At 35.0% G+C, this 13,296-nt stretch overlaps 1 protein-coding gene across 10 annotated transcripts in view; it reads left to right on the top strand.

Annotated features, from left to right (window-relative positions):
• Nucleotides 1–13,296, top strand: part of PPHLN1 (periphilin 1) — a 151,064-nt gene that overhangs the window by 94,555 nt on the left and 43,213 nt on the right. For all 10 annotated transcript variants that reach the window (XM_047787998.1, XM_047787989.1, XM_047787992.1 and 7 more), the window contains 2 exons: nt 2,067–2,186; nt 12,363–12,503. In XM_047787998.1, coding sequence (XP_047643954.1) covers nt 2,067–2,186; nt 12,363–12,503 — 261 coding nt within the window. The remainder of the gene's footprint in view (nt 1–2,066; nt 2,187–12,362; nt 12,504–13,296) is intronic.

Raw genomic sequence — 13,296 nt, forward strand, 5'->3', positions numbered from 1 at the left:
GGCGGGGGGGCGGGGGGGGGGGAGGTCAGGTAAAAATGAATGAAGAGTAAATAGCACTTACCCATCTGAGTCACATTGAATATTTAAATTATAATATTTGAAATATTTATCTCCTCTGAACTGTAATGCAATGTGAATATAAATTGCAACATAGGACTTTTTGGTACATGTTAAAATATAAACTATGAAATCTAACAATAATGAATTTTAGATTATTTTCATCTGACAGTTTATGTATATGTTTGTATTTTTTGCCTTAAAATGGAATCAGTTTTACAATTTTAAACCTATAATAGTTTTATGTGCTTGGAAAATGTAGCTTGCTGTGTCCTTTTTTGCCAGGGTTACATGGCGACTTTATTACCTAGATTTCCTGATTTGTTAAAGGACTTTTTCTTTTAAACATTATTCCAATATAACAGCAACCATAATTTTTCAGAGTTTTTCTGCTGTTAGAAGTTAGTTTCAGGGAGTTCCCGTCATGGTGCAGCGGATCCAACATGAGGTTGTGGGTTCAATCCTTGGCCTCGCTCAGTGGGGTTGAGCTGCGGTGTAGGTTGCAGACACAACTCGGATCTGGCGTTGCTGTGGCTGAGGTGTAGGCCAGCAGCTGTAGCTCTGATTAGACCCCTAGACTGGAAACTTCCATGTGCCGTCGGTGCAGGCCTAAAAAGGCAAAAAGAAAAAAAAAGTAGTTAGTTTCAGATGCAAGTTTTTCAAGTAATGATGTATGAATAGAAGGATTCAGTTACAGAAATTTTGCTTCCTTTACTAGAGCTAATTTATAATGTTTTGTTTTTGTTCTATAACTTCCTCTTTAAAACGGGTACCAAAAACCAAACCCCCCCCCCAAAAAAAGAGAACAAAGCAGTGAGGTTTACATCTTTAAAAATATATTCATCTGTGTGTTTCTTCTTATTTTTTAAAAAACTTTTAAACATTACCAAGTAATGATAAAGACTTTCTTATACCCGTTAAACTTTGTGTATGGGTAAGTTTTTGGAATAAGATATTAAAGCTTCTCACTGGCCATGGAAACAAATATGCATGTAGACACATTATGATTATTTTCCAGTAAATATCATGGGTGGAAAACCATTTTTTTTTTTTTTTTTTTGGTGAATTGAATAAGCAATATGAAGAGGTCGGGGCCTTACTTATCTACAAGACCTAGTTTTAAGTTTTAGCTCAGCATGTATTGGAAACTGTGTACAAATCACTACTTTTTGACATTCAGTTTTTTGGTTTATAAGTTAGGGGGTAATAAAATCTACCCGAGCCACCTTCATGGAATTGCATTTAATTAAAATATCTCTTTTTTAGTTTGCATGTGCACGGACTTTATAAATGACAGTATACCATAACATGGGGATTTTTACTGACACTGTCATCCAAAGGAGGTGTACTTAGAATCAGTGTTGTGACTTTAGAGAAATAAGAGATGGAAACAAAATTAAAATACCAAATGTCTGTTACCCTCTGGATTCTCACAACTGCTTTGTTCAAGAATGAAGATTATTGATCCCTGTTTTGTAAATGAGGAAACCAAGGTTCACAGTATCATAAGTTATGTCTATAAAATCATTATACTAGTAGTATGAAAAAATTAAAGTGAATAAATTTTGTGTAAGGAGTAGGATTTCTATAAACTATTATAAATTATAAGTAGCATATCTGACTTTGTGTTGCCTTAATTAGGAATTTGATGACATTTGGAATTATTTGTTTCATTGATTATAATTAAAGATAAAGTTGGAATCAGTATAATGTCTTCTGTATGCCAAAAATTATTATCATACTAGTTAATTCTCAGTGTCTTTTGTTCCTTTAGATGAATTTCTGAAGATTTATATAAATTTAGGAGTTAGATCTAGTGTGTATGTCCCCACAAAATTGCTACTTAAGGAACTTTTATGTTGAATATTTTTGAAAAAAAGAAATAATGTACTTATTCTCTATGTAAATTTGAAAGCTAATATGATTTTAAGTGGGATGTACTTCTTGATATATTTGGAATTTAAAAGCCCTTGAGAATTGTAACAGAAGTGCTGTTTTGTTTTTATTAGGTGTTGGACAAACCCAGTAGGCTAACTGAAAAGGAATTTGCTGAGGCTGCAAGCAAGTGGGCTGCTGAAAAGCTAGAGAAGGCAGATGAAAGTAACTTACCTGAAATTTCTGAATATGAGGTAAGGCAAACTTTCTTCTGTATGTTTTTACTTTTGAGAGTTTTGCCTGGATTTTAAATTATGGATGGAAATTTTGGTTTGTTCTAGTGTTTTAAAATATATTTGGGAAAAATGTCCTCATGCATTATGCATTATTATAATTTACCCCCCACAGTAATAGTATGAATATGAATGACTCTGAATTCAGTAATTATATGGTGTCTGAATGTCTCTAGTAGATAAGAAGTATAAGAATAGTATATGTGGAGTATAAGGAAAATGCAATGTTTATATGCTTCTTTGTGAGCTTTGCTGTTAAAAAAAATCATGCTAAGCCACAAGTCATAAACCAGTGAATTTAGAAGAAAAAAAGTCTAATTAAACCTTGGATCTTAGGCTATATTTATATTGCATATTATATTCTATGCAAATTATCATAAATATCCCAAGAAACACGATTATGCATTGTGAGCTGCTACCTTTGACCTTTGATGAGTCTTGAATACCAGAAAATGAAAACAGTTTTTTGGAGTTCCCATTGTGGCTCACTGCGTTAACAGCCCAATGTAGTCTCCATGAGGATGCAGATTCCATCCCTGGCCTCACTCAGTAGGTTAAGGATCCGGCATTGCTGCAAGCTGCAGTGTTGGTCTCAAATGAGGTTCAAATTCAGTATTGGTGTGGCTGTGGCGTAGGCCTGCAGCTGCAGCTCTGATTTGTGCCATGTGCCATATGCCACACACACACACACACACACACACACACACACACACACACACACACACACAAACCTATAAAAGGAGAACATTTTTTAGAATACTCTTTATAAAATGTTTGCATTAAAATATTCAAAAATGAACTGAAAAATTTTGGTATAACCTGTAACATCCCTAAAATGGAAATACCAATGTTTCATGGGCAAAGTTAAGATTCTAGATACAAGATTTGGTAGTAGGAGTTCCCATCGTGGCACAGTGGTTAACGAATCCAACTAGAAACCATGAGGTTGAGGGTTCAGATCCCTGCCCTTGCTCAGTGGGTTAAGGATCCGGTGTTGCCAGAGCTGTGGTGTAGGTTGCAGGTGCAGCTCGGATCCCGTGTTGCTGTGGCTGTGGTTTAGGCCAGAGGCTACAGCTCCGATTAGACCCCTAGCCTGGGAACCTCCATATGCCACGGGAGCGGCCCAAGAAATGGCAAAAAAAAAAAAAAAAGACTTGGTACTAGGGGAATAATTTTGACATGATGGGCAGAGAAGGTAAAAAATCTCTCTACTATGACAAATTATGTATATTTGAAGGAGATTTCTGACTTTTCAATATATTTTTGGATGCTTTTTACCAAAGGTCCTTTGATAAATAGTTCAAGCATTAGAATTTAATGTACAAATTGTATACCTATGTACATTTTTTTACTTTTATGATTTTTATTGAAATTTGATGGGACATAGATTTCATTGTTAAAATCTTTTTTAAAAAATTTTGGAGCATAGTTGACTTACAATGTTTTGTTAGTTTCACATGTACAGCAAAGTGAATCAGTCATAAATATAGCCATTCTTTTTTCCCATATGGGTTTTTACAAACTATTGAGTAGATTTTCCTAGGTTATATAGTAGGTTCTCATTAATTATTATTTCATAGGTAATCTGTATATGTTATTCGTTCCTTCCCAGTTCTTCCCTCTCCCAGTCGTTTCACCCATGTACATCTTCATAACATCCTTTCCAAAGTATCTAATGTACACTGCTCGGAGAAAGAACAAACCAGTACAAACCTTATCAGTACCTACAGAAGTAGAGCCTTTTTTGGAGTTCCTGTTGTGGCGCAGTGGTTAACAAATCCAACTAGGAACCATGAGGTTGCGGGTTCGATCCCTGGCCTTGCTCAGTGGGTTAAGGATCCGACGTTGCCATGAACTGTGGTGTAGGTCGCAGACTCGGCTCGGATCCTGCATTGCTGTGGCAACTACAGCTCCGATTTGACCCCTAGCCTGGGAACCTCCATATGCCGTGGGAGCGGCCCAAGCAATGGCAAAAAGACAAAAAAAAAAAAAAAGAGCCTTTTTTTAAAAATACTGATCTGTCATTTAGATAGCAATTGTTCTTAAATAGCGCAAGGTCTCAATGTTACTGTAGCTATAATGTAGATATTTATGCATATTCTCGAGTAAATATATCAGAAATATCAAGCTGTTGCTCTGGTACTTTCCCAGCACTATTTAAAAGCATGAACAATACAGTTATATATTTAAAAAGGGCCGCTTTGCCTATTTACCGTAATACTTTAGAGTAATGATATTTATGTTCATAATAGAAATAAGTGCTTTAAAATTGCTCGTTTAGGGATCTGATAATTTTTCTGATTACTTAAAACCAGAAACTTTCAGAAATAATTTGTTTGCTAACTACTTTATCTTCAGTTAGCAAGACTTTATTAAGATATGTTTATTCTCCCATCATTTTTTGTATCTCCTAACTAAAAAAAAAAATAACCAACCTACTATCCCCCTCTTCCAGATTTTAAATATTTTATTTATATTCTTTCATTGCTCGATTGAATCTTGAGTCTGAATTGTCAGAGATATCAGTGGTCTGTGAAAGAAGGATGAATCTTTTTTTTTTTTTTTCTTTCTGTCTGTCTTTTTAGGGCTGTACCCATGGCATGTGGAAGTTCCCAGACTAGTGGTCAAATCGGGGCTTCAGCCACTGGCCTACACCACAGCCACAGCCATGGGAGATCCGAGCCACATCTGCGACCTATACCACAGCTCACGGCAACATCAGGTCCTTAACCCACTGAGCAAGGCCAGGGACAAACCTGCGTCCTCATGGATGCTAGTCAGATTTATTTACACTGAGCCATAACGGGAACTCCCTTTATTAAACTGCAGACTTAACATTTTTTTCGTAGTGCATATTTTAGGATTAGTGTTTTAAGGCATATCTTTTCAGAAAATAATACTATTCTGACTTTTTCATAGTTTATTTAAATTCACTAAATATTCATTCTGGGTCTATTTGTATCAAACACTTCATTAGAAATACCATCCTAACTTTTGGAGAGCTTGCAGTCCAGTTTTGTGGAGATGTAATTTGCTGTCCATAAACATATGGCCATGAAAGATTTGCTTTTCTATCAGAATGAAGAGCAAATTATTTGAAGGTTATTTGAATGTCCCAGTAGAACAGGTTGCTTCTTGCTGCAGTAGGAAATTTTAACATGTTTCTTATTTAAATGTGAATCCTATTGTTTCTACATTATCAGATATTATTTTATGCACACCCTGTCCCTAGTGGAGTATACCCCACTTCCATGGCCCTCTTTCAAATTCAGATTCATCCAGTTGAATCAGCAGTGCTTGAGAGAGTAAGACTCAAGATCTTTCTTGATTCCACTTTTCTTTCCTTCCTAATTGTAAAATTTTATGCCACTTTCTGTTTCACTATTACCTTTCTTAATTTTTTTTTTTCGTCTTTTTTGGGGCCACACCCACGGTGTATGGAGGTTCCCAGGCTAAGGCTCGAATCAGACCTGTAGCCTCTGGCCTATGCCAGAGCCACAGCAACGCCAGATCCAAGCCACATCTGCAACCTACACCACAGCTCATGGCAATGCCAGATCCTTAACCCACTGAGCAAGGCCAGGGATCAAACCTGCAACCTCATGGTTCTTAGTTGGATTCATTTTCGCTGTGTCAGGACGGGAACACCCCTTTATTAAAGTTTTTTCTTTTACTTGTCTAGTTATATAGATAGATATAATTAGATAGGTAGATAGACAGACAGATACTGTTTTCCCTCCAGTGCTTTGGATAATATATAGCTAATGAACCGAACAAAATTTAATTAATAATAAGCTTTTTTCCAGTCTTATTGAGATGTAATCGACATACAGTGCTATGTAAGTTTAAGATGTACAGCATAATGACTTGCCTTAACATATGTTGTGAAGTGATTATCACAGTAAGTTTAGTTAATACGCATTGCCTCATATTTACACTACAAAAAAAGAAACAAAAATTTTTCCTTTTGATGAGAAGTCTTAGGATTTACTCTCTTAGCAACTTTCAAATACACCATAGCATTGTTAACTGCGGTCATCATGTTGTACATTACATCCTCAGGACTTTTTTATCTACCACAGGAAATTTGTACCTTTGACCACCTTCATTCAATTCCCACCCCACTCTCCAACCCTGCCTCTGGTAACCACAGATATGATTGCTTTTTCTATGAGGTTTTTTTTTTTTTTCATTTTCTTTCTTTCTTTTTTTTTTTTTTAAGTTCCGTGTATAAGTGTGATCATAAAATATTTGTCTCTCTCTGGCTTCTTTCACTTATCATGATGTCTTTCCTCAAGATTCATCCATGTTATTGCAGATAGCAGAATTTCTTTTTTTTATGGCTGAATAATATTATATATATATATATAACTTTATCCATTTATCAGTTGGTTGATGCTTAGGTAGCTTCTGTGTCTTGCCTATTGTAAATAATGCTGTTGTGAACATTGGGGTGCATATATGCTCGAGTTAGTGTTTTCATTTTCTTCAAATATATACCCAGATGTGGAATTGCTGTATTATATGGTATTTCTATTTTTAATTTTTTAACTTTATAGTGTTTTCCTTAGTAGCTATACCAATTTACAATCCCAACAGTGCATAAAGTTTCCCTTTTCTTCGCATCCTCTCAACATTTGTTAACTCTTGTCATTTTAGGGCTGGTCATCCTAAGAGCTATCTCATTGTGGTGTTGATTGGCATTTCACTAATGATTAAAATGATGTGGAGCACTTTTTCATGTACCTGTTGATTATTCATATATCATCTTTGGAAAAATTTATATTCAGGTCCTTTGTCCATTTTTTAAAATAGGATTATTTGGTGTGTTTTTTGTTGTTGTTTTTTTTTAATTGTTGGTGGTTTTTGTGGTTTCTTTGCTGTTAAGTTGTATGAGTTCTTTATTTTGGATATTACCTCTTTATCCAGATGTGTGACTTCGGGATTTTTTTCCCATTATGTAGGTTGTCTTTTCATTTTTTTAATCATTTCTTTTGCTATGAGAAGCTTTTTAGTTTGATATACTCCCACTTGTTTATTTTTTGTTTCTTGAAGTTTAGATGTCATGTATAATCATGGCCAAGACCCATGTCAAGGAAGTTTTTTTTACCTGTTTTCTTCTAGGAGTTTTATAGTTTCCAGTTTTATATTTAATTCATTAGTACATTTTGAATTAATTTTTGTGAATAGTGTAAAGTAGGTGTCTAGTTTCCTTCTTTTTCACGTGAATAATCCAATTTCTCCAGCACCATTTAATGAGGAGACTTTTTTCTCTATTGAGTATACTTGGCTCCTTTGTCAAATAGTTGACCATATATGCAAGCATTTATTTCAGGGCCTTCGGTTCTGTTCTATTGGCCTTTGTATCTGTTTCTATGCTGGTATCATACTGTTTTGATCACTGTAGCTAATGAGCTCTTTTAATGTCAATTTAAGTTATTTTTCTCTTCTTTACTTGCCTTTTCCAAAAACTTGTATCTGCTCTGATGTATTTATTATACTCATCAGTTTACATTTTTGTGTGTAGGCCCAGATTTATGATGAAGCTTGAAATTCCTATTTTAATAATTTTTTTGTTTTGTTTGTTCTGCATTGACCTAACTAAAATGGAATCTAGTAGCAAGATATTTTGGATCTCGGGGTAGTCAGAACACTATTAATATAAATAATCTTCCTTGACATCATCCAAAACTGTTATCTATATAGTGTTAGACACAGAATACTGATACTGTGATTTATTTTTTAAAGTATTTTTTATTGTCATATAATATACATAGCATGAAATTTATTGTTTTAACGATTTTAAGTATATAGTTCAGTGATATTAAATACATTTACTTTGTTATGCAGCCTATCACCACCATCCACCCCCTTAAGTCTTTTTACCTTGTAAAACTAAAACTACACCAATTAAACAATGTCTTTAAAAAATTTTATCTGTTTATTTTTCTTTTCCTCCAGTCCCTGGCAGTCACCATTTTGCTTTCTCTCTTTGTGATTTTTGACTGTTCTAAGTACTTCATTTAAGTGGAACCATACAGTGTTTATCTTTTGTGACTAGCTTATTTTATTTAGTATAGTGTCCTCAAGGTTCATCCATGTAGTAGCATATTGCAGAATTTCCTTTTTTTTTTTTAAGTCTCAATAATATTGCATTGGGTGTGGGTGTACCACATTTTGCTTATCCATTCATTGGTATGTGGTGTTTTCATTTTCATTCATCTCTAAATATTTTTTCCTTTACCTTGTGATTTCTTCTTTGATCCATTCTTTGTTTAAAAGTGCATGTTTAATTTCAACGATTTTGTGAATTTTCCAGATTTTTTAAAAATCTATCGAGACTTAATTTGTGGCATAATATAGGAAGATGTCCCATGAGCACATGAGAAGATTGTATGCTCTGCTGTAGATGGATAGAGTGTTTTGTATATGTCTGTTAAATGTAGTTGATTTATTTTGTTTAAGCCCTCTCTTCCCTTGTTTATTTTCTTCCTTCCTTAGTTGTTCTATCCATTATTGTGAGTGGGATATTAAAGTCTCCAACTATTGTGTAACTTTATTTCTCCCATCAGTTTTGTCAGTTTTTATTTCATATATTTTGGCATAAATGTTTATAATTGCTATATTTTCTTGCTTTATTGAACCTTTTATTAATACATAATATCCTTACCTCTTGTAACTTTTTTTTAAATTTAAAGTCTGTCTGATATAATTATAGCCACTCTTGCTCTCTTTTGGTTACGAATTGCTTGAAATACTATTTTCCATCATGTTCAACCTGCTTATGTCTTTGGGTCTCAAGTGAATCTCTTGTAGATAGCTTATTGTCGGGTCATATGTTTTTATCCATTCTGCTAGTTTCTGTTTCTGGACTGGAGAATTTAAACCGTTTACATTTAAAGTAATTACTGAGAAGGAGAAAATTCTGTCATTGTGCTGTTGGTTTTATATGCCTTCTTTGTTCCTCATTTTGTTCCTCATTTCCTGTATCTGTTTCTTCTTTTGTTTAGTTGGTATTTTGTAGTGAAATGTTTAAAAGTTTTTTCTTGTTTCCTTTTATGTACATTCTATAGCTGTTTTCTTTGTGGGTACAGTGTGAATTACATTTTACTAAAGTTGTAACAGTAATTTGAAAATATACCAGCTGAACTTGAACAACATACAAAATCTGTACTCCTTTACAGCTCTGTCTACCTCTTCATTTGTTGAGGCTCCCAGATTACGTCTTTATACATTGTGTGCTCCCTGAACACAAACTAATAGTTATTTTAAATGCATTAGCCTATTAAATTATCTGGAATATAAGACTTGGTAGAGTAAGAGGAATTTGCAACAATGGTGGGAGGTACAATACTGACTCTTCACTTCTTTGCACCTTTGATCAGGAGTTTAGCAGTCAGTGGTCAGTTTATAGGGTATTTTTTTTATGATAAAAAGTAGCCCATCCTCCTGTTATTTGGAGGATACAGTATTTTGTGCCCAACTTGACTCCTATAGGAGCTGTGTATAAGCTGCTCCAGGAACATGTACACAGCTCCCTGCCAGAGGTGGGAGATGGGCATCCCATGTGATGAGAGCTGAATTTAACCTCAGTTACCATCCATGTCTTCGGGAAGGGACAAGGCTTCATCAGAGTCCAGAGTTCTGCAATCATTAAATCAGACAAATTCTGCCAATGTAATTTTTGTGTAGGTTGGGAGACAGATTGTTAGTGCTTCCTACTCTGCTGTCTTCCCAGAATCCTCTCCCCTTAAATGATTCATATACTTTTTGATTTCAGTCCCTTAAAATATGTAACTCAGACTTGTATAAACGAGGTTTTTCAAAGAAGTAGATTATGCATGCGCATCTCTGAAATTTAAATGGCACTGAAGTGGGTGCAGTGTCCCCTTTCCAATTTATTCCTTACTTCTAAGTTATCCTTATTTAAACAACCTCTTTTATTACTTTTTCCCATAGATAATATCCTTCTAGAGATAGTGTGTTCATATATATGCATATATGTATATGCACCCATACTTCCCTCTTCCCTTTAGTTTTTGACACAATTGGCAGTCTATTTAATGGGAAATGACCTTTAGGACTCGCCAGGAGAAAAATTAGGGTACATTATGCTATATACATAGACTGATCTTATTTTTTTAATTGATTTCTTAGTATTCCATGGTTCTACATAGTACATAATTTATTTGATGGGCATTTAGATTGTTTTCAATCATTCTCTGTTAATGGCAGCCATATATCAACATTTTTGGCTCATATGTGTATCTGTAGATTAAATTCCCAGAGGTGAACATGCTGGGTGAAAGGGACATGTGGTATATTTTGATAATAGCTGCTAATTTTTTCTCTTAAAGAGGTTTTGGCAGTATACAACACACTAGATGTTGGAATACTACAAACACTCTTACTGGTGAAAAGTACTAGTAGTTAGTAGATAGGTTGTGACTTCTCTAAACATACTCCTTTTTGCTGCTACTGAAGTGTTTTTTTATAAACTTATAATAAGTACAAGTTTTTTATTTCCTCCCTCATCTTCCACCAACTAAAATATACAGTAGTAAAATATATCAGTTCAAACTTCACAGTTTACTCTTTCCAAGTTACTATTTAGTGCAAGCTCCATAAAGGTAAGAATTTTGTCTGTTCTATGCATTGATGTATCCAGTATTCCCTGAGCAGTGTTTGGTATTTGTTGTAAAGTTTTGAATAAATTAATGAATGTGGTTAAATAATAGTTTTCCCTCATTTATTTAGTTTTTGTCTTTTCATTAAAAGTATTTTTAGAAAGTAAAATAATTGGCTGTGACCTTTTTATGGTATTATTTATTCATTAATAAATTATTGCAGTATTGTTGAAGGGATTGTTATTGCTATTTGGAATTGTTTTCTTTTCAGTTATTTCTATGAAGTCTTAGGAGATAAGGAGACTTCTGAAAGTAGAGCTCTTTCCTGTGGTCCTGTTTAATATATTTGTTTATGTGTGCTCACACATCTCACTTTTTTTTTTATTTGCTTATTAGGGCCACCCTTGCGACATGTGGAAGTTACCAGGCTAGGGGTCGAATTGGAGCTGTAGCTGCAGGCTTACACCACAGCCATAGCAATGCAGGATCCAAGCCATGTCTGAGACCTGCACCACTGCTCATGGCAATGCTGGATCCTTAACCCACTGAGGGAGGGCAGGGATCAAACCTGCATCCTCATGGATACTAGTCCGGATTAATTTCCGCTGCACCACAATGGGAACTCCCTCACTTTTTTTTTTTTTTTGTCTTTTTATCATTTCTTGGGCCACTCCTGTGGCATATGGAGGTTCCCAGGCTAGGGGTTGAATCGGAGCTGTAGCTGCTAGCCTACGCCAGAGCCACAGCAGCGCCAGATCCAAGCCACGTCTGCAACCTACACCACAGCTCACAGCAAAGCCGAATCCTTAACCCCCTGAGCAAGGCCAGGGATTGAACCCGCAACCTCATGGTTCCTAGTCAGATTCGTTAACCACTGAGCCACGATGGGAACTCTGGAACTCCCTCACTTTTAATTGGACTTTTTTCTCTTCAGTGTTTCCTCAGTAGATTGCTTAAGGGAATAGTTATAGAACAAAACCTTCTAGCTGTAATTTAATAGAGTATGAAATATAATTTTGGAATGGAATAAGCATAGGGCCTTTGTCTTCCCTAAAATTTAAAAAGGAGCAATCATTTCCACTTTAATCCTCCTCACATATGTTCATTGTGCGTAGCAAAATTAAAAGAGTTTCTTTTATTAAAATGGGTTCAATTTAGCACTTTCTCTCTCTTCTTTTCTTTTAGGGCCACATATCTACGGTGTATGGAAGTTCCTGGGCTAGGGGTCGAATCAGGGCTGCAGCTGTAGTCCACACCACAGCCACTGCAACACAGGATCCAAACCACATCTGCGACCTATACTGCAGCTTTGTGGCAACCATGGATCCTTAACCCACTAAGCAAAGCCAGGGATAGAAACTGTACCCTCCTGGATACTTGTTGGGTTCTTAACCCACTGAGCCCAGCACTTTATCTTGATATAATCTGCCAGTTAGTGCCTGTTTGCAGTCATCTGAAATACTAAATGTCCTTTAGGAAAGTAATGAAAGATTTCTAATTCTTTTTAAAGGCAGGATCCACGGCACCATTATTCATAGACCAACCAGAAGAACCTGAGTCAAATGCAACAGATGGCATAGAATTATTCGAAGGCAATCAGCTAACCAGTCGCTCTAAAGCAATAGCATCAAAAACCAAAGAGATTGAACAGGTAAGAATCCAGTCTACTTAAAGTACATAATCTTTTGTTTCTATCATTTTGCACATAGTAGTTATAGTAAATATTTATTGAAATAAATGCATTTCATTTTGTCTTTTTCCATTTGTGACTCTGAAATTACAACTTAAAAAATTATAGAAGTTGTTTCATTTGATTTCCTAGTAATTTTCATCAGTTTAGTCCCCCACTTCTACTTGCTTTTTTTGTTGTTTTTTAAAGAAAAAGCAAGCTTCTATTTTAGAGAATGTTAATATTCTAGTTAAGGTGTGGAGCAATTAAAAACTATTAAACTTTATAGGAATGGACTGAAAGAAATATTAAGTATACCAAAATGTTAGCAAATGTTGTTTTTGAAAACGGGGATTACAGATGTTTCTTAATGGTTTTCATTATAATTTTAAGCATTTTTCAAATATTATAGAAAAAAATAAAGGATATTTAAGGCTTATTTTAATGTCATTCTGAAATGTGAGGATCTTATTTTTAACAGATTGAATAGACTACTTAAGGAACAGTTGTAGGACAAAACCTTCTATCTGTGTCTTAATACAGTGTGAAATAATAATTTTGGAATGGAATAAATTTAGAGTCTTTATCTTACTAAGACTTAAAAAGTTGAAGTTCCCTTGTGGCACAGCGGGTTAAGTATCCAGTATTGTCACTGCAGTGGCTCAAGTTGCTGCTGTGGCACAAGTTTAATCCCTGGCCAGGACACTTCCACCTGCAGAGGGCCTGGCCAAAAAAAGCAGTCATTTCCTCTTAATCCTCCTCACATATGCTCATT

This window comes from Phacochoerus africanus, chromosome 7, assembly GCF_016906955.1.
Source record: "Phacochoerus africanus isolate WHEZ1 chromosome 7, ROS_Pafr_v1, whole genome shotgun sequence".
Taxonomy (NCBI): domain Eukaryota; kingdom Metazoa; phylum Chordata; class Mammalia; order Artiodactyla; family Suidae; genus Phacochoerus; species Phacochoerus africanus.